The following is a 21281-nucleotide window of genomic DNA, read 5'->3' as shown; positions in this document are numbered from 1 at the left end:
TTTATGGCAACCCTGAGCTGAGAGCCCGCGACTCTGCTCCGTCTCTGCAGCCGGCTTCCCCGCTCCGATACCTGGGAGCTCTGGCGCACTCAGGCACCCCTGGTCTTTCTGTGACCCCGAGGGTCCTGAGACCACACTGTCCCGGGAGGATTCCACCCCCCGCTTAGCCACTGCAGCGACGTCCCTCCGCTGAGCCAACTTCTAAAAGTTCCGATTTTGTGCTCCGCGACTCTATCACTTGCCAGAAGCGGCCGGCGGAGGCCCCTCCCCCGCCGTCTATCCTCCCGAATATCGCCTCGGATTCACTTCTCCGCACATCCTACCTTCCAGTAAGTGGTCGCTTCTCTGTTCAGAGAGTTGTTGCTACTCTCCTGTTCGATCTCCTGTTGAGTTCGTAGGTGTTCAGAATGGTTTGATCCCTATTAAGCTGAATTCCCGAGACCAGACGAAATCCAGGTCTCCTACTCCTCCGCCATCTTGCTCCGCCCCCCCCAACTAGCTTCTTTGATGTTCTGCAGGTTTGGCATCACCCACAGCCATAACTCCAGTAGCGTCTCCTATCTGCAGTAAAACAAGGGGCACCACACCAGTTTCTAAACCCTTGGAAGGTAAGTCACCGAGGCACCCGATATGCCCATGGGTCTAAGACCAGAAGAGTCGCCATGACACTCTCTCATGGATGGTTCCTGCTTGCCTAGATATTGAAGCCAGACCAGACATGCAGCTGGAATCGGACCTGAAGCTGGACAGGCTGGAAACCTTTCTAAGAAGGCTGAATAACAAAGGTACATACCAGAAGCCAGAGGGAAGCTTCGGGTTTTGTGCTTGTAGCCCACTGCGATTCATATTTCAATGAGGTGCTAAAGAAACCGAAAAAGAAAACCCTGCTTCTCTCTCAAAAATCTCTAAATCACAATTCTGATTGCTTTTTCTCCGCTAAATTGTCTTCTTTCTATTTGACTTCACTGATTTATAGTGAAAGCATTACCTTTGTTATCATTTTAAAAAGGAAGTCCAGAATGATTGGATTACCTAGGTCTGATTCACTTCAGACTGTACTAGACTGGGGACCTCCAATAAGATTGGTTCTTGGGTCTCAGTCCTTGGGATGTCACCCAATCAGGACTGAGAACCCAGTAATTTTGCTTTTATACTTGAAAGCAGATATTACACAAAATCAACATGATCTTGCACCCGATGAAATTTAAAATTGTATATGTCAGTTTCTTTTCCTTTTAAGATTTTATTTATTTATTTGAGATAGAGAGTGAAAGAGAGAGCATGAGCCAGGGGGCAGAGGGAGAGGGAGAAGCAGGGTCCCCACTGATCAGGGAGCCCGATGTAGGGCTCAATCCCAGGACCCTGAGATCATGACCTGAGCCACCCAGGCACCCCTATCTGTCAGTTTCTAATAAGGTAGCAGATGACATATTGCAAGTGATTTCTAAATAAATGTTGAAATAAATATTTCAGTACAAAAGTCCATGAAACATACAAAGTAAAGGAATAATATGCAGAACTAGCATCATCTCTTAAGAAAAATGTCCAGTACTTGAGGGGTGCCTGGGTGGCTCAGACTCTTGATTTTGGCTCAGGTCATGATCTCATGGTCATGAGACTGAGCCCCAACATCAGGCTTCGTGCTCAGCGCAGAGTCTGCTTGAGGATTCTCTCCCTCTCTCTCTGCCCTTCCCCCCCACTTGCCCGCATGCTCTCTCTTTCTCTCTTTCTTTCTCAAAATAAACAAATAAATCTTTAAAAAAAAATGTCCAGTACTTGAAACTGATTGAATACTAACACTGGGAGTCGCTGCTGTTGACAGTGACCTCCTAATAGGTTGGTGATAATGTAGACAACCGCTTTATACCAGAAACATGAAAGTGTAACGTAATAACGAAACTGGCAAGGCAAGGAATTCAAACAACTCGAAGCTTATTGCATGTATGGAACGGTGATCTAGCTCAGCGGGTCAGGAAACTAATCCAGCTCTCCACCTGTTTTTGTAAATGAAATTTGTTTGGAACGAGGTCATGCTCACTTGTTAATGTGTTGTGAAGAGTCACTTCTGCACAGTGGTGGGGGTGAGTGCTTGCCACACGGGCCAGATAGCCTCCCATGCACAGCCTACAGTGTTTACTATGTGACCCTTTCCAGAAAAAGTTTTTACCGATTTCTGATCTAGAATGAGGCTGAGGCCATTTCCACCTCCAGTAGTTCAGAAATGCTCGGTGGGCTTTCATTGCCTCCTTCTCTCCTACCACCTGCGTGGTGCAAGCTTTTTGCAGATGGGCAGTCCTTCCGGGAGAAGTCAGGGAAGGCCCAGGAAGTGTCCACAGGACCCTGGGCCTCACTATCATGTTCTCTCCACTTCTGGAATGTAGGGGGAAATAAATTTGAAGATATTGTGTAGTCGGGGTCATGTTTGGACACAAATCCGATGTCATGTATTCTCTTCATCTGTTGGTAGTTGGTGGGATGCAGGAGACCGTACTCACGGTCACTGGTAAATCTGTGAAAGAGGTGATGAAGCTGGACGATGACGAGACCTTTGCCAGATTTTACCGCAGCATGGATGACAGTATGCCTCGAAGCCCTGTGGAGCTGGACGAGGATTTCGATGTCATTTTCGATCCTTATGCCCCTAAGTGAGTTATTTCAGTTTCCATCTTTCACCCACTGAGAATGGCTGGTTCCTTCGTCAGCCTTCACATGGTATCTCTACGAGGATCGTCTCGCTGTCACCGCCTTCTGCCGTAGACCTTCCTTACAGACACATGATTATTCTCTAGAGCCAGACACGTGAGGTAGATAAAACACGCGTGCTCCAGAACAGATGTGCGCTCAGGCAGAAGGTCGGTGAACACAGTGTGTGCCACAGATGTTTGCCCTGGCCCATAAAAGTAATGTCACTGGATTGTTCACATAACTGCATATTGTTTTGCAGATTTTTAGATGAACATAAATTTAGCAAGAGGTCTCTATACTGTCTTTCATTTGACATATTAAACTCTTACTCGTAACTTTGAAAAATATTTGGATCACATGGGCTCAAACTCCTACAATGAACTAGAAAATCAATAAAGCGTGTTACTTAACTTACAATAATTCATGAAATGAATAGATCTGAGAGCCTTCTCAGTGATGACCAAGGGTCGCTCTTCACCCAGGGTCTGACTAAACCACCTCAGGAAAGCAATTATGGTTTTAGGATTCCGTCAGGTGCAGGTGCCAGAAAGAAATCCAAGTCAAACAGACTTTGGCAAAAGAGAGGTGTGGAGCGATTTATAGGTTCACTCACTGAAAAGTGCAGGTGTGAACTAGGTTCCAGGGGCTCCTCAGAATGAGGTCTCTTCTCTTGCCGGTTTTCCTTTGGGCTGCTTTGCTGCAGCCAAGCTGTAACCATGTGGCAGACAATGGCCACCCCAGCTGTGGATGTTTCGGCTACCTACTCGGCCACTCCAGCACAGGCAGCTTCTCTTCTCCCAGTTCCTTCCAGCCCAATTTCCAGGCTTGATTTTCTAGGGCCCAAGCCCAGCCCTAAAGCAATCACTATAGCCAAGGGGATAGAAGGTGCTGATTGGCCAGAGCTGGTCTCTGGATGCCCCAGAGCCAGTGTTGAGGTTTTCTTACCAGAAGCCAGGGAGAATATATGCTGGGCAGGCTACGCCCACAGCCACGGACCACATTTGTCTCTTCCAGAAGACTGCGGGGTCGTCATACATTTTCCTGGAAGCTGCTCCAAATACATTTTTTTATATTTCTGGGGTTTTTTTCAGTTTTTCTCAATTTTCTTTTTTTTTTTTTTTTAAAGATTTTATTTTTTTATTTTTTGAGAGAGAGAGAATGAGAAATAGCACGAGAGGGAAGAGGGTCAGAGGGAGAAGCAGACTCCCTGCCGAGCAGGGAGCCCGATGTGGGACTCGATCCCGGGACTCCAGGATCATGACCTGAGCCGAAGGCAGTCGCTTAACCAACTGAGCCACCCAGGCGCCCTCTCAATTTTCTATCTTAAAAAATGAACAGTTTGCCATTTCCCACCTTTAAATGAAATTTTGTGTGTATTTACATACACAGGCATTTAACCATTTCTCATCTTCTCCCAACCCAAATGTCATTGCTTAAATCGTTACATCTATAGAGCTATATTTATGTTTATATACACACTCTCACACAGAGGACCATATTATATATAATAGCACAGAGGCCATGCAGTTGGAAATTGTGAGCAGGAGTGAATCTGTCAGGAAACCATGTGACTGGATCACCTACCTCCCCATGTCTGGTCTGCCCCCAGAGAGTTGTGTCAGTGTATGAAGTTACAGTTGGCTTCTTGGACCTATTTTATTTCAATATATTCTTCAAAGCGGTGGTTACTTTTCAGAAAGGTGCAAAGGGTTGAGAGGAAGCTAGTTGTGGGGGAGTTCCTAAGGAAACTGAAAACCAGTGTGTAAAAAGAACATTTAGTCTGGAGGAAAGAGAAATTGAGAAGCAGTGACTGGCTGCAAATTCTCGAAGGGCTCCCCAGGGACAGAAGAAGTAGACTTGTGTAATACTCCAACAGGAGAAGTAGGAGGAGCTCATGGGTATGATAAGGGTGAGGAAGAACTTCCTACCCTGCAGAGCTATCCAGTAGTAGAATGAGCTGTCCCATGTAGCACCAGATGCCCCTCCAAGCAGAAACCACAGGGTGCGGTGTGGGGGGTGGGGAGCCTCTGAGATCTTAGACTAAACGGGCCTGAATCCCCCATCCCCAAGATTCTATGTCTCCATGTCAGGGAGTAGCAGGCAGGAGGAGGAATTGTAAGACAAAAATTGTAGAGACTGTTATTTCAGGTCAGAGACCCCCAAATAAGCCAGGCGTGAAGGCTATGCAGACCAAGGCTACAACTCCACTTTGCTCCCCAGGTTGACCTCCTCTGTGGCTGAGCACAAGCGCGCAGTGAGGCCCAAGCGTCGGGTTCAGGCTTCCAAAAACCCCTTGAAAATGCTGGCAGCCAGAGAAGATCTCCTCCAAGAATACACGGAGCAGAGATTAAACGTTGCCTTCATGGAGTCAAAGCGGATGAAAGTGGAAAAGAGTGAGTGTATGAAACCACCACCCCGCCTCTGTGTTGGGGTCTGGTGATTAGGTGATTTTAATCATCTTTTCTGCCTTGCTAAGGCTAATCATGTGTTCAAAAGACACTCATCAAATAAAAATGAGTAAGTTTGCACACACACGTGCACACCCGCCTGGAATGGAAAGGCTCTTCACAGAAATTCTTAGAGCGTGGAGCGTCTGTTCACCTTCTGAATTTAAATTATCTTGTTTTGCTGAGTTTTCTTTCAAGAGATTGGAGGAGAAGGATGCTTCTGGGCTTTGTAGCTCAACCCATTTTCAGCTCTGTAGAGCCCAAACACAGTAATTCCCCACTTAATCTTGTTGGAGAGCAAATCATGTGATCTCTCATGAGAAAATGTCCCAAATTACTGCTTTTCCTAACCCTAGATTTTCATATTATTAGTTAATGCATAAACCAATGCTTTCCAGATTGCATTTAACAGGAGCCTCGGGAGCCCCGGAATTGGGGGTGTGGATTGGGTAGCTTTGGGGCCTTGGGGTAGAGGTGGTGAATGGGAGTGAGGAGACGGCTCTGTGCTCTGTGTCCCATTTCAGGCTAAGCTGCTCTGTTCTCCTCAACCTGAGAAGGTGGGGTTCCCTTGTTCTGAAACAGTGGTTTTCTTGATGGAGGTAATTAGGGCATATACCATTTGCTAGCTTGAATAGTCTTGCTATAATTTGTATTTTCCTTTAGCACTCATAAACCTACTTCCGAAAGTTTTTCTTAGAAATATAATATTTACATGAACTAGTTGAGTCTTTTCATTATAACTGATTGACTAAGAAAATATATTTCAAAACTTCTGTGCCATATGAATTGTCAAGTAGTGTAAGACCCTAATCCCAGCAAAATAATTTTCTGAATTTCTCTCTAACACAGACATTTTTTAAAAATAATCAGTTGAAGAAATAAAGGCTTATTGGCACAAATTTTAGGTATTTTTCCTCTGCCTCCCCTTTTGGAGGCCTGGGGATGGCTTTGTGATGATTGACATGTACACATTTGTTGGTGTACATGGAAAACCCAGCAGCTTGTTACAACAGTCTTAACTCTGAGAGCGGAAGACCTCAAGATTATCTAGTTGATTACTTTGCCTCCAGGAAAAAGATTAGGACTAACCACATCCCTACAAGCATGCCTGCTTTTCTACATATAAAGACTTTTATTGAAAGACCTCTCATAGTCTTCCTTGTGAGTGCATTTGCATTAACATCTCAACATTGTTAGGAATTATATCAGCTTTCAGTGGAATTGCAACACGTGTGTCCAGCTCCTGATTTTATACCAAAATAGCTGGTCCACACTGTCCCTCGATTCTTGCCCCCTGCAAGGTGAGGTGTGACATGTCCACAAGCAGCTGATACTTTCAGTACAGAGTTAAATCCTGAGTACAGTGGCTCAGCATTGAACTGCATTGTCAACCAAACCTGAGCATGTTCTCCCCTTCAGGATTGACTTTCTAAGAAACAGCTAGTTGATTATGAATCTCTGATTGTAAACGTTGTCATTTCACCTGCCCATCTTGCCCCACCCCCCGCCATTGTTTCCTTATTCAACCCTCCCAGTGTCCTCCAACTCCAACTTCTCAGAAGTCACTCTGGCCGGCTTAGCCAGTAAAGAAAATTTCAGCAACATCAGCCTGCGGAGCGTCAACCTGACTGAACAGAATTCCAACAATAGCGCGCTGCCCTACAAGAAGCTGATGCTGTTACAGATTAAAGGTACTTAGGAGCCACGGAGAGGAATCACATGTGGATCAGGGGTTTGAGTCCGGTAACACCAGGAGGCCTGACTCTAAGGGGGAGAGAACCTACCGTGGGCTGGGTGCTGTGCTACCTCCTGTCACGTAAGCTTCACAAATCCCATGAGGTGGGAGACGTGATGCCCAGTGAGGCTTGGAGAGCTCAGTGACGTGCCTGAGGTCACAGCGGCTGTTGAGTGGCAGAGCTGGATTTGCACCCAGGTGTTTGCCATTCCAGAAGCTCAGCTTCTGCTGCCGCCTCCCCTTGCCCCGCCACCATGCTGTCATGCAGTTCCAGATGCCCCCGAAGTCTTCATGGGGGCTTCTCCACTCACTCCTCGCTGAGGTGGGCAAGGTTAGTGGGGGCCAGAGGCAGGGATGCAAGTTCTTGGAGAAGGAATCCAGGGAAAGCAGAGGCAAGTGAAGCCGACCTAGATTTCCGCTCTAGCACCCCCTCTGTCAATAGCAAGGGAGACGACCAGAGAGGCCGTGGGCTATGAGGAGAGACTTAGCTGCCTCTAGAGTACTCAGCAGGAGGAGGCTGCATGGAATATCCTTCACAGAGGGTGTCCCGTGTGTTTCTGCATGACCACTGGCCTTTTTAGTGCATTCAGACTAGTGACGAGCATAGGTACCCAATGTCTATTCCCGAGTTTTGACCCCGAGATGACACTATCAGTGTGACTGTGGAAAGGCCTAAATCAACAGTCATTTAGGAGAAGGTGTGGAAAGCAGCACAAAGCAGTGCTTCCCTCCAAGCTGACTCCAAGACTGCCCTGGATTTAGCGTGCAAACCCCCAGGAAGAAGACGCTGTGGGAAGGCATGCCCTCACCTGCGGTGTGGCTAGCAGGGGCTATGAAATGCAGGAGGTGGGCTGAGCTCAGAGAAAGGGACCAGGAGAGGAGTTGAAAGGGGGAAAGGAGCATGTCTGCTAACTTTCCTGGAGGAGGGAACCTAATTAATCCACACACGTGCTGTAAAAGGACTCCAGTGGTTGTCCTAAGACACATGGTGACATTTAGGAAAGCACTACAAAGGAGAGTAATCTAGAAGGCTGTCACCGGAAACCCCCTTCTACCACTCTACATCATGGAGCCAGTATTGGTAGACAAGAATCTTTAGAATTGCAGGAGTCTGTACCAGGGGTGCTTCCTGGTCCTTCCTGTGGCTTTGGAGAGTTCTCCTCTCTGGGAAGATGGTGACGATTTGCCTCCTGCCTTACAGGAAGAAGACACGTGCAGACCAGACTGGTTGAACCTCGAGCTTCGTCGCTCAACAGTGGGGACTGCTTCCTCCTGCTCTCTCCCCATTACTGCTTCGTGTGGGTAGGAGAGTTTGCAAATGTCATAGAAAAGGCAAAGGTTGGTATCTGAAAAATAAAAATTGTTCAGTTAAGCATCTCCTTTACACAGCAATAGAATGTTTCTACCAGTTGCTAGATCTTTACAAGGCTTCTCAGACACCAAATGTTTGATTCAAGTGAGGAGGGAGAGGCAGTATTTCTTTTGCTGAATGTCTCTCAAACAAGCATTCATTAGGTGCGTGCATGCGTGGGATGTTTTAGAAGGATGATGACCTATCTCGCCAGTTTTTAAGTCCTATTCTCACCCCTGTGTGAAAAAGGAACTGGCACATCACATCAAAGCCATTTATCCCAGGTACCCATGAAATGCTGCTACAGGCTTATTGAATGAGAATCTCATGGGCAGAAGCCCAGAGAATGGGTATTTCTCCAAAATTTCACAAGTGATCTATTGAATTTGAAAATAAAGAACTGGTGCTGTAAAGAATTGTACCCCTGGTCCTTGAGTTCCATTCTCCTGACCTTGCTGAAAATACCCAAGAACCGGGGCCTGCAGCCCCTGTGGTCACATGGTCTCCCTTGCAGACCCGCCATGTTCCCCCTCCGACTTCAGAATGTGCCACTCTGCCTCACCACAGGCTTGTCTGCCTAGCTAATTGTACTCCTCCTCCCTTTCTCCAGGCCTCAGAACTCGCAAGTTTAATTCAGACAAAGAGGGAACTTGGTTGTAGAGCTACTTATGTCCAAACTCTTGAAGAAGGAATTAATACACACACTCATGCGGCCAAAGACTTCTGGAAGCTTCTGGGTGGCCAAAACAGCTACCAGTGTAAGAGTTATTTCAGAGAATCGTGAGACTTTTCTTATGCCCTACTTCACTCTTCTAAACCGGCCACCTTTCAGGGTAAAATGTCATACTGTCTTGTTGTTCTCATCCCAAAGCTGCTGGAGACCCAAAAGAAGACGAACTTTACGAAGCTGCCATAATTGAAACAAACTGCATTTATCGTCTGGTGGATGACAAACTTGTCCCTGATGATGAGTACTGGGGGAAGACTCCCAAGTGCTCCCTTCTGCAGTCAAAAGAGGTACAGTGCGTGGGGACCACCCTTGCCAAGAGAACACTTTGCATGGGGCGGCCCAATAAAATAGACCTGAAGTGCCCGAGAAACGCTGGTCAGTGGTCCTGCCTGGTCTTGAACAGCGACCTATTTTTAAAGTATATTTACTTGTGAATTCAAACCATCACCCCATCTTAAATACAAGGATAGAATTCAGAATATTGCTCAGAGGAGGCATGTGTCAGGCTTTTCTGTTTTAGGCGAAATGGAATTTTTTCTTTTTTTTGTATTTTTGTTGTATTTTTTCTTCTTTTCATATCTGTATGAGGTGATGGATGTCATCTAAATAGTAGTAATCATTTTGCAACATATATATAAAAATCAAGTTATTATGCCTTATACCTTAACTTATGCTGTACTATATGTCAAGTATATGCCAGAGAATAAAATGTAAATAGTCCTTAGCCCTATCTCTTGATTTTTCTATAAACATTAAATACAGTTTTTTCAGTCCTTAAGTTTCAGGAATAATAGATGCATGTTTATATAATTTGGATTTGCCAAGTAATATACTAGCTTTTTTCTCACACCGGTAAATGTTTACTAAATACATACGTTGTCATTACCATTCTGTATTTTATACGTGTTGCGAAAAAGTAGAAAAGAACAAAAGAAACTTAAATTTCATCGGATAGAAGAATATTAGAAAGAATGCCATCCAAAGCAAGGTGGATTGTATGACATGCATGGGCAATTAAATGGAAAAACAAAATCATAGGAAAGAAATAATCAGGAGTAATTTTAAGGAGAAGGTGCAGTTGAGCCTAGTTGGGAGTTGAGTAGGATTTGGACTGCTGGACATGAAGGAAGAAATTAGTCTAAGAGGAAAGAGTCGAATAAACCACAGGCATGGAAATAAGAAATAGCATTACATTCACGTATCCCCTCAGCAAAGCCAGAGTAAAGTCCTCTAAATGCAAGTACGGCATGGTCTCTGCCCTGGAGGGTGCTGGAACTGTATGGAGGGGCGACCACCTCCCTGGTCCTCGGGGCCTGGCATTTAAGAAGTGGCCTTTGTATATGCTCGGTGAGTGAAAGAACAAAGGAGGGAGACAGGGAGGAAGAAAGGAAAGAAGGCAGGTAGGAAGAAGACACAGTTCGACAACTCACCACGGAATTTGCGAGTTCAGGATGAGACGGAAATGCGGGCCACAGGGCAGAGGCTAGTGTGGCAGGGCCTGGCCAGCGGTCACACCCGTCCCTCTCAGTCAGTACACACCCTCGTTCAACTGGAGCAGGACCTTGACGTTGACCTGTTCTTCTCTGCCGTCTTCCCAGGTACTGGTGTTTGACTTTGGTAGTGAAGTGTACGTGTGGCATGGAAAAGAAGTCACGTTGGCACAACGGAAAATAGCTTTTCAGCTGGCAAAGCACTTATGGAACGGAACCTTTGACTACGAGAACTGTGACATCAACCCGTTGGATCCGGGAGAATGCAATCCGCTTATCCCCAGGTATTCCTGTCCCGTGCCGATGGTGTGGAAGAGCGCGCGCAGACTCCCTCAGCGGGCCCGAGTCCCCGTCACGCTCCCCTACTGTCACTCTTCGTAGGGTTGCCTTTTCATCACTGACTGCAGGCAGTAGCCTGAACGTTCACAGAAAGAACATTTCTTTAGCTTTTGCCTAACTGATGCGGGACTATGGATGCTGCCATCTTCTGGACGCTGTGTTCAGTCTCCTTCCTTGAGGTGAACAAATTGTTCCCGCCTGCGGCATTCCAGGTGCCGTCCTGGCAGATGAGTAGCAATTGTTGAAACAGATTCCATGCTGATCTGAGAAGCTTCTCAGGACCTGGAATTCCGCCATTGATCTGAAGGTGCAAAAGCAACATATTTCCTTCTCATTTCACACCTTCTCAGCATAGCCCTTGAATTCCAGGATTTGCCATTTATTTGGCAGTAGGTGATGTCTATGCCTTTCGGGGGGCAGGGAGTGAGAGGGAGGATACTGTATTGAAATAATGATTGTAATTTTAGTATTTCCTACTGGGAGTAGATGAGTGAGCACCTAATTCATCGGTTCTCACCATGTCGCAGATCAGAATTACCTGAGAAGCTTTAAAAAAAAAAAAATGCACATACCAGGCCCAGCCCCAGCGCCAGCCCCAGCGATGTAGTCTCAATTCGTGTGGGGTGGGGCTTATGTGTCGGGGGTCTTAAGAGCCTCCTCAGGGCTCCTCCTAAGGGGCAGCCAAGATTAAGCACTGAGCCCTTCCTACCAGATGAGGGGCTGAAGCACTGAGGTGTCCAGACTAAGCCCAGTTCAAACATGGAAGTCGGCCTGAAGGAGGACGTTTGCCAGCTCACCCCACAACCCACTGCCTCTCATGCTTGCTTGGCTCCCACCATAAAAGATCATTGTCTAAAGCTGAAAGCAAGTGCGCCTCCAGTAGGCATCCTAGCAAGTCTGCAGAGTAAAATTTATATAAAAAAATGGTCATTCAGACATTTGCCGTGAAAGACCCCAGCCCTGCAGGGGAGTCCTGAATTCCCCAGAGTGGCTGGTACTTGGTTCCCAGAGTCCTGCGAGAGTACGAGGTGGAAGTGTTTGTATACCATGCTTCACCCCGGCAGTCTCCCCAGGAACAGGCAGCCTCCTTGATGTGCCCTAGCTGTGACGTCAGAACCGTAGTCCTGATGAAACAGGAAGTGATGGAGCACAGAACACAGCAGGGCCCAGGGAGCGCTGCTCAGCGGTCTTATGGGGTATATGCATCCCAGGCTCCATTCACAACCAAAGATTGATTTGGAAGGATGAGCAATACCCGCACAAACCCTCTTCAGCCACCATTTCCTCGACTCTGCCTGTTTCTGAGTTACCAGTGTTCTGAGCAGTTTCAAGTTCCGAGATCCTGAGGCAGGACCAGACCTCCAGGTTGGGCTGTGCCACTTCCCTTTCTGTGCCTTTGTGCTCTCCTCCGGCCCACTGTCATGTCTGGTGGCCTGGAAATAATGCAGATATTCTCTTTATGATCTATGGAAGTATGCTCATTTTAGTAACAGGAGAATTTCATCTGTTCCTGGACACCGGAGAGCTTCGTTGTAACAGGACTTAATAGAGAATTCAGGGTGAGCTCTGCCTCCCTCCCATCTACCCATTAAAGTGACAGACACGTGGTGAGCACCTGCAGGGGACTCTGAGTGCATGGAGCAGGCGAGGACGATGTACATGTGGCTCCTGCCTTCTCCTAGCTCCCAGGCTAGTGTACCACCCCCAGAGGATCCCAGATACAAGAATTTGCTAGAAAGAAAGAAAAGTCCAGTCCAGACGGGATTCACATCCCATTCAGGCACATCAACTCCATCCACACAAAGCCTTGCTTAGGCTTCAGGCTGAAATACTAAACTATCACTCATCTGACAACATGAACCACTCATTCTCTATATACCGCTAAGGTGTTCTGAGTTGTTTTCAGTGCCACGTGTGTCTGTTTTCGATTCCTTTCCTTCGTTTTCGCATGGCTTGATCTCTGTTGTTTTCCTGTCCCCTCCCCCACCCACTCACCCTTTCAGAAAAGGACAGGGGCGACCTGATTGGGCAATATTCGGGAGACTTACAGAACACAATGAGACTATTTTGTTCAAAGAGAAATTTCTCGATTGGACTGAACTGAAGAGACCTAATGAGAAGAGCGCCAGCGAACTTGCCCAGCAAAAGGTATTTTTGGGAATCAAGTCTTAAATCTCAGGCCTTGGTTGAGGTCCCGACAAAAGAGGCCTTGAAGCTTAGAAGCCTTCCCGGGGTTTACTGGGAGACCAGCAAACGGGTTTCCAGTTATATTCTACCTCCCCGAGGTAAAGTAGGCCTGCCTGTGCCTCTGGGTTTACAGGCAACCCATTCGCTGTCACGGGGGGGAGCTATTCAGGCCTCTGTAGTCTTTCCCCAAAATGCGGTGAAATGCCGGGACAGAGCTGGAAAGCCTGACTTTCTGAAACAGCAGTGAGTATGACAAGAAATGGCTGTAGGAACAGGCCACTGAACCAACACTCTTACGTTCCCTCGTAGGATGATCCTAGGGCCGAAGCCAAGCCATACGATGTGGCGCGGATGGTGGCGGTGCCCCAGGTGACAACAGGCACGGTGCTGGACGGGGTGAACGTGGGTCGCGGCTATGGCCTGGTGGAAGGGGACGACAGGAGGCAGTTTGAGGTTGCCAGTGTCTCTGTGGATGTCTGGCACATCCTCGAATTTGACTACAGCAGGCTCCCCAAACAGAGCATTGGGCAGTTCCACGAGGGAGACGCCTATGTGGTCAAGTGGAAGTACATGGTGAGCACCGCAGGTCAGTGAGCACTTCCATTTTCTTTCTTCACGCCGACACGGGTCGGGGAGGGAGCACTTCTTAGAGCCCCTTCCCCATGGGCGCTGCCTTACCCTCAGCCGCGGGGACAGCGGGCCAATCTGGTCCTTCGCTTTTAGAACCACTTAGTCAACTTTAAAGATGGATCCCGACGAGCTAGCATTGCTAACCAATGTCATGTTTCCTTAGAGAAGTTAAGGTTTCTCTCCCCACCCTCGCCCCGTTCCCTCCCCTGCCCCGTTCCCAGAGGTTCTCTGGGAAAGTGATGATTTGCCTCTAAATGATATTTGCCATGGGGCTGTCTACTGCTTAAAGTCTTAAGTGAAGCCTATCTGGATGACAGAACTGCAACCAAATGGTGTGGTAACGCACGAAAGATTTATGAAAAATAAAAGAAGCTGTTTCCTCTGAGGCTGGGAGCACTAACACGCTCTGTGGATCAGGTAGAATAAATACATAGTCAAACTGCTCATGGCTCCTGTCGGTGAAATACTCAAGCAAAACACTCAGTGGTGTGCTTTGCACGAGAGGTAGTGAGGGAGGAGAGCCAGTGGACTTTGGAGGGAGAACCCATTTCCCCTGCCCAGAAGTAGCCGGTTCTCGACAGCGTCCCTCAGCCCTGCCATTTAGCTCAGCTCCCGGGAGTTTATTCACCTCTCAGACAGGCTCTTTGCTGCCCAGCTGTGGCTGCCCTGGGGCCCCGGGCAGTGGAGCCCGTGGTCTGCTGATCACACACCCGCAGACTCAAAACCAGTTGATTTCTTTCTTAATTGATCAAAAGTAAGTCTGTTAATCACCTGGCAGCATTTACTGAGCACCTAATCTGTCTTCTGGGTATAAGACACTTATTTTAGGGAGTAAGTAAATCCATCAGGTCCTGCCTTCAGGAATCATATAGCATAAATGCCAATAAGGCAGGTGTGGGTGAAGCAGCGACATCATGCCATGAGAGGAGAGCTAGGTTCCCCGAGGCGGGCTCTGCTGGCGGCCAGTGGATTGGAGGCTGCGCCCAGAGCTGTGGGGGGTGCCCCCGGCCCACAAGGCACAGCACTGGGGGCTTTGCTGCACATTGTCCTTGAGTGCCTGCCCGAGGCGCCCTGGGATGTACCGTGTGGTTCTGCTGATTTCTCAGTAAGGCCCCCGCCCAAAGTCACACGGCCAGTAGAGAGCAGATTAGGACACTGAAAGCCCCTTTCCCATTCGTAAGGGGGCCCTAGGGCTTGGAGGAAAGGCCACAGGCTCTGGGGCCATACAGCCAGCATCTTCTCTCAGGCCCTACATACCAGCTCTGCAAGGTGGGTAAAGTGACAGCCTGTCTGAGCTTCAGTGTTCTCACCTAGAAAACAGACATGATACCCAGCTCACGGATTATTATAATCTTTTTTTTTAAATTTTATTTTATTACGTTATGTTAGTCACCATACATTACATCATTAGTTTTTGATGTAGTGTTCCATGATTCATTGTTTTCGTATAACACCCAGTGCTCCACGCAGAACGTGCCCTCCTTAATACCCATCACCAGGCTACCCCATCCCCCACTCCCCTCCCCTCTAGAACCTTACGTTTCTCAGAGTCCATAGCCTCTCATGTTTACAGATTATTAGAATCTAGTATGTATAATGTTTAGCATGTGCCTGACAGAAATAATCGTGCCTGATCTCCTAAGCAACACAAGCAAAATCACTGTGAATCACATGAATCCAAGATTTCTGAGGCCTTCAGAGACCATTCTCTTGGAGGCCCCTAAGAAATAATGATTTGAGGCAAATACTTTCCATATTTCTTTCTAGTAAACACAATGCACATCTCACAGCCGGCTCCAGCAGCTTCTTTATGAGCTAAGTTACAACTCTGAAGAAGTCCAGCTGCAGAGCATTAAGTTACAGCAGGGAGCATTCTGATTTCCCGACAGTCCCTCTGGGAGCAGAGAAGCATAGCCGAATGTCATCAACTGTGGCCCCTTGGCCACTGTGGTCCAGCCCTTCATCACTCGTACCCCTCAAGGGCCGCACTTGCAAACAAGACTGAACTCGGAGCTCGGGAAGCTCTTCCGGGACAGGGTCAGCAGAAACCATTGGCTGTAGAGACAGGACAGTCTTCCTCCTGGCAGACACCAGGCAGCCTGCACAGGCACACAGAGAAACTCCTTGGGGAGTGAACCGTGCACTCCAGGGAAGGCCTTGGCAGTTTGGGTCCTGCCCCAGTAATGGAGCCAGGCAGCTCCGGAGCATGATACAGGTCGAGCTGCCGGGAGTTGGTGAGCAGTAAATGAGATTCTGCTGCAAGACCACCTGACCCGGAGCAGTCCTTTACGTTCTTCGTGTCTTCTGTTACTCCTAAACACAGCTACTGCTCACAAACTGACTCCAGAAAGTATTTTGAGGCACGAGACATCAACACTTTAAATTAGCCATCTGATCAAGTCTATAAAGGTTACAGTCCATAATGTCTTACTGATGAAAGCTGAATCTTTGCTAAAATTAAAAATAAATGAAATAAGAATTAAGTTGTGTGTAGGATTAAATTTGGGTATACTGATGAAAATTCCAAGGAAAAATACTGAAAACTATTATGAAATATTTTAAGAAAATATTTCTATTTTATTATTTTTTTAAGATTTTATTTATTTGACAGAGAGTCAGCGAGAGAGGGAATACAAGCAGGGGGAGTGGGAGAGGGAGAAGCAGACTTCCCGCTGAGCAGGGAGCCTGATGTGGGACTCGATCCCAGGACCCTGGGATCATGACCTGAGCCGAAGGTAGACGCTTAACGACTGAGCCACCCAGGCGCCCTTTTAGATATAGATAGGGAAGTCCACATTAGGATGGTAGGTGGTAAAACACTGGTTATTATTGAAACCTGAATATATACTTACACAATGTATTTAAGTGCTAACAAATTTCAAGATATGTATCAACTTCTGTGACCTGTTTTAAGCATATTTTTCCCCTGCTGACAGGACTAGTTTTCACTACTTTGAAGAGTGGGATTTGCTAATCAAAGGCAAAGTTTTGTTCCTATCTAAAGTAGCAGAAATTTCAAAGGAGTGGCTTCCAAACTAATTGTGAATATGCCTGATCTATTCATTGATGGTTTGTTTCTCTTTCTTCTCGTCCACTTAAAAATACACGAACTTGACCAGTTCAGGTCCACAAAAGATGGCACTGAAGGTTGTGCTTAGGCAAAGTGCCGTAAGAAGTATTATAATCATTTATGAAAACTGTTTATAGAGTGCTTTGCTAAAGGGCCAAAAAAATTAAATAAATAAATATGGCCCTGGCCTCCTGAGAACTATCTGCTGAATGAATGAATGAAAGAGCAGTCTGGAGTGCCGTATATACCCTAAAAGTAGCAAGGCGAGGTCTGAAATACGGCCTTTTTCAGATGACCCCTTGACCAGTGAACTTTCCGCACCTGCTCTTCATTGAGATCTGTGTCCTGGGGGCTGCTAAGGTTGACCGAGTCCCTCCGTCCTGGCTGCCGTCCTGGAGACAGATAGGATTGAAATCCCAGAGTTGTTTATGAAAGTGGTATGTCAGCAATAGATCTCTTCCATTTCTGACAGAATGTGGAAACTTCAGAGTGGTTTTTTTTTTGTTTTGTTTTTTTTATTAGAATCGTTTTCACAGACTAAATTTTTCCCTTTGTGCTTAAAGCTGGCCCAGCTGTTGTTCTCAATATCTTTTCTCTACCAGCTAATCTTTTGCCCCAAAAAATGGCGTGATATGGAAAATGCATTTGTGTCTTTGGGAGTCCTGCTCCAGCAGCCACCGTTTTTCTCTGTCACATACTTGGAGAGATCTGCCGCCTTCCTGTAGGATGACAGGTGTTTTTCTCAGGGTATCAAGAAGGCGAGATCATTTTTGTCTCCAGTTTGGAGGCTCGGGATCAGTTAACGGGAAGAAAGATGGTTTTTCTCCTCAGCCCCACGCCCAAAAGCTATTTCTTCACTGTTTGTCCTCACGGAACCTAAAGAAGAAAGCCACGTATTTGCTCTTCTTTTGGCTTCTCAGCTGACTACCCTGCCCTCATGGGGTTCTGTGTGTTTGCAGTGGGAAGTCGGCAAAAGGGAGAGCACTCAGTACGGGTGGCTGGCAAGGAGAAGTGTGTCTACTTTTTCTGGCAAGGCCGGCAGTCAACCGTGAGTGAGAAGGGCACGTCGGCTCTGATGACGGTGGAGCTGGATGAGGAGAGGGGTGCCCAGGTAAGTCCTGGGAAGTGGCTGCCCCAGGGGAGGAGAGACTTGGCCTTCCTGCGGAGCCCCCAGGGTGGGGGCCGGGTCCCCTGACGAGCCAGTCCAGTGAACAAAGACCGCATCATGCAAGTGACGCTTAGTCCTGGCCGGCTTCCCCAGATTCCACTCCCACCTCCCCACCGCCTGGCCGGGAGTCGTGTGCTCTTAAAGGAGATGTTGTATCTGCAAATAGTAAATCCACAAATCAAGTACAAAGTGCCAGTGAGTGGTTTGGGGTTTTTTTTGTTTTTTGTTTTTTTAAGTTTCCACTTAACTAATACTCAAGGAATGGTAAATAAAACAAAGACATGCTATTTTCCGCTTCTAAAACTGCTGGAGGTTTTATAAAGAATGGATCTGGGGCTGGTCAGGATTTTTTTAGCAGGATTGGGAAGGATAGCTTGAAACAGCCATCCTGAAAAGCAGTTTGGGTCAAGAACCTTAAAAATCCTCATAAACTCTGATCACTTTTTCCACTTACACAAATCTGTCCTAGGGAAATATCAGAGATTAAGATAAAAATTAGGATTCCCATCATCTGCATTCCTCACAGCAGCCTGAGTGATTTTTTCTGGATCATGTCAGATCATGTCATTCCCTTGTTCTCCATCACACATGGACTGCAGTCAAAGCGTTTTCCTGGTGGTGTGCCTGCGGCTCTGTGGCTGGCACTACACACAGCTCCCACCGCGCCCCCCACCCCTCTATCTTGCACCATGGCCGGGGCTACTCTAGCCTTCTTTGCCATTCCTCAGACCTCTTTCCCCCTACCCCAGGGCCTTTGCACAATTTCCCATTCCCACAAGTTCCTCTGTATCCATAGTAACTTTCAACCTCAGAAGATTCAGATAGCTGTTCAAGTGTCACCTATTTTATCCAAATCCCTTCCTGTTCTCTGTCCTGTTACTCTGTTTTATAACACTTACCATTCTTGCCACTGCTTAAAACTACATAATTAATTTGTCATATTGTTTACACTTTGAATACTTTGTGTTTACTTATTTATTTTCTCTTTCCCTGCAAGCATGAAAGAGATAGTGTGTGCTGGTTTTCCCTACCATTATAACCGCAGGGCCTGTTTAATGCCAGTGCCAAAGCTTTGTAAACAGTACTTTTTGATGTTCGGATTATCTTTGCCTCGGGTCCCACCCTTTAGTAATTAAGAGTTGACTGTGGGGTTTTGGGGAGAACATGATGCCATGTGCAATATCTTCACGACCTCTAATGAGTAGGTAACAATAGCACCAGGGAAGAGAACAGGTGAATTTTCTCCAGAATAGATCAGCACTCAGCCTTCTAAGAGCTGCTCCTCTTCCCTAAAAAATATATATTTGCTACTGTAGACCATATAATAATTGTAAATAATTGTTAGAGACCACTGCATTTTAATTTATTCTTAATTGTGGGTCATTTCAACTGCCTTTTTAATTTTTGTAAAGGCCATGTTTTAATCATGCCTTCAAAATCCCCCTTAGAATTTTGAGTCTTAACCTCTCTAGTTTGAGCATTGCATTATTTTTTTTTTTTTTGTCAAGCCAACGGATGTAAAAACACTTCAGACCTATAAAACACTGCCACAAAATGGTACTTAATTATGCAGAACGGGCCCTGAGATTGGTTAACACTTGGTGGGAAATGCTTCCTACCTTTTGGTGTGCCTGGACTGCCAGGCTCAATCAACAGTTTCCTTGTTAAAGGAAAATGTCTAGCCGGAGTGAGAGTGAGTGGAGTCAACCCACACAGTTTATGAGCAGCTACCACCTGCTGGAACACAGCGGTTCACAGGCGAGGGGGAGGCCGTGGTCAGTAGGCCCACAGCGCTGTGAGTGGACTCTGGGCATGGTTGCAAAAGAAACTGTTCTTTCCCCTAGAATTACTAAGTGATCAGCCATTTTCCTTGCTGAGAGGCAGACTTTGTTGAAATGTGTTTAAGTCAGTCATGTTACATCTATGCCATGGAATACCATTGAAATGTCAAAACTCATGTTTCAAGAGCCTTTGGTGACCGAAATACATCACGTGAAGAAAATCAGTATAAAGTAACATAAAAGAGCAATCCTATTTTTGCCTGGGAAAGACATATACCTGAAAAATACTTGGAAAGGAAAGCTAGGCCCTGGAATTTTTATGGTGGTTATCTTGAGATAATAGTATTATCGCTGGCTTTTGTGTGCACTTCTTGATATTTTCCAGATTTTTTTTTACCATAGGCATGTATTATTTTGAAAACTCTGAAAACCCAGTACATGTTACTTACTTGAATGTGTTTACGTTGAAAGGTCCAGGTTCTGCAGGGAAAGGAGCCCCCCTGCTTTCTGCAGTGTTTCCAGGGGGGGATGGTGGTGCACTCTGGGAGACGGGAAGAGGAAGAAGAAAATGCGCAAAGTAAGTCACTTCACTATTGGAGTTTGGTTTTTTCCCCTCTCCTGGAAGATATTTTTATACACAAGAGGGGTTAAAGTAAATCTCCTTTTATATAGGTGTGTCTTTACCCCGGAAAGCCTCCTAACGTTTGCCTTACAAATCAGCTGTATGGGGAGCTCATAGCGCCCCCCGCCCACCCCCAGTGCTGTGGAGTTTACTTCAGGAAAGGACTTTGCATGCAGGAGGCTGACAGATGACTCCACCTTAAACTGAATCCCCTCGGTGACTCAGTCTCTTCTTAAGAGAGAAACAATGCAGTGGGTCGTCCATTATAAATGATGAGACTTTTGGTGGCCGGCATCCAAAAGAAAAAAAAAAGTGCTTAGCTTTGGAGCCTCTTTAAAATATGCCTGTTATAGGATTTACCTGGGTATTTATAAATTTGTAAAAATGGTCTTTCTACATCATGAACCTGCTTCTAACTTCAAAAGGATGTGCTTTCTGGGCTGACAGTAAGCTAGCTGCTGCCCGCCCCAGGCTGGGCCGGGCTGGGCTGTGGTGCTGGCTGGTGACTGCAGACGGAGGGCAGCTCTGGGGGCAGCACCGGGCCTAACTCTGTGCCACTGGTGCCCCCTGCAGGCGAGTGGAGGCTGTACTGTGTGCGAGGAGAAGTGCCCGTGGAAGGAAATTTGCTGGAAGTAGCCTGTCACTGTAGTAGCCTGAGGTCCAGGACTTCCATGGTTGTCCTCAACGTAAATAAAGCCCTCATTTACTTGTGGCACGGATGCAAAGCCCAAGCCCACACGAAGGAGGTTGGAAGGACTGCAGCAAATAAAATCAAAGAACAGTGAGTGTTGTGCGTGGGCGCCTCTCCAGAAGGGGCTTCCCTGTGGGATGCAGGCTAAGGCGGGAAGGATACCCAGTAGAAGCCCATAGAAACCCTGGTGTACTTAAAGTGACTTCAGGGGGTAGTTATAAACCTCGTCAGCCGCCTCTCACGTTCCAAGCGGGTGTGACACACATCTCCCGTAAAACTGCTGATGTGAGGGCTTCCCCCACTTTCTGAGGATTTACCTGCCTCCATAAAAGGCGGAGTGAGGAGCAAGGGAAAT

General features: G+C 46.8%; 1 protein-coding gene across 5 annotated transcripts in view; it reads left to right on the top strand.

Moving 5' to 3' along the window:
* SVIL (supervillin) overlaps positions 1-21281 on the top strand; it is a 233511-nt gene that overhangs the window by 202752 nt on the left and 9478 nt on the right. For all 5 annotated transcript variants that reach the window (XM_073885529.1, XM_073885531.1, XM_073885530.1 and 2 more), the window contains 14 exons: positions 519-608; positions 699-785; positions 2468-2645; positions 4906-5078; positions 6668-6823; positions 8069-8205; positions 8829-8976; positions 9090-9235; positions 10547-10722; positions 12781-12925; positions 13274-13550; positions 17624-17775; positions 20085-20190; positions 20809-21016. In XM_073885529.1, coding sequence (XP_073741630.1) covers positions 519-608; positions 699-785; positions 2468-2645; positions 4906-5078; positions 6668-6823; positions 8069-8205; positions 8829-8976; positions 9090-9235; positions 10547-10722; positions 12781-12925; positions 13274-13550; positions 17624-17775; positions 20085-20190; positions 20809-21016 — 2179 coding nt within the window. The remainder of the gene's footprint in view (positions 1-518; positions 609-698; positions 786-2467; positions 2646-4905; positions 5079-6667; positions 6824-8068; positions 8206-8828; positions 8977-9089; positions 9236-10546; positions 10723-12780; positions 12926-13273; positions 13551-17623; positions 17776-20084; positions 20191-20808; positions 21017-21281) is intronic.

This window comes from Callorhinus ursinus, unplaced genomic scaffold (assembly GCF_003265705.2).
Source record: "Callorhinus ursinus isolate GAN/ISIS: 27379988/994484 unplaced genomic scaffold, GSC_fseal_2.0 scaffold62, whole genome shotgun sequence".
Classification (NCBI taxonomy): Eukaryota; Metazoa; Chordata; class Mammalia; order Carnivora; family Otariidae; genus Callorhinus; species Callorhinus ursinus.
The sequence above is the reverse complement of the archived record's forward strand: the minus strand, read 5'-3'. Positions and strand labels throughout refer to the sequence as shown.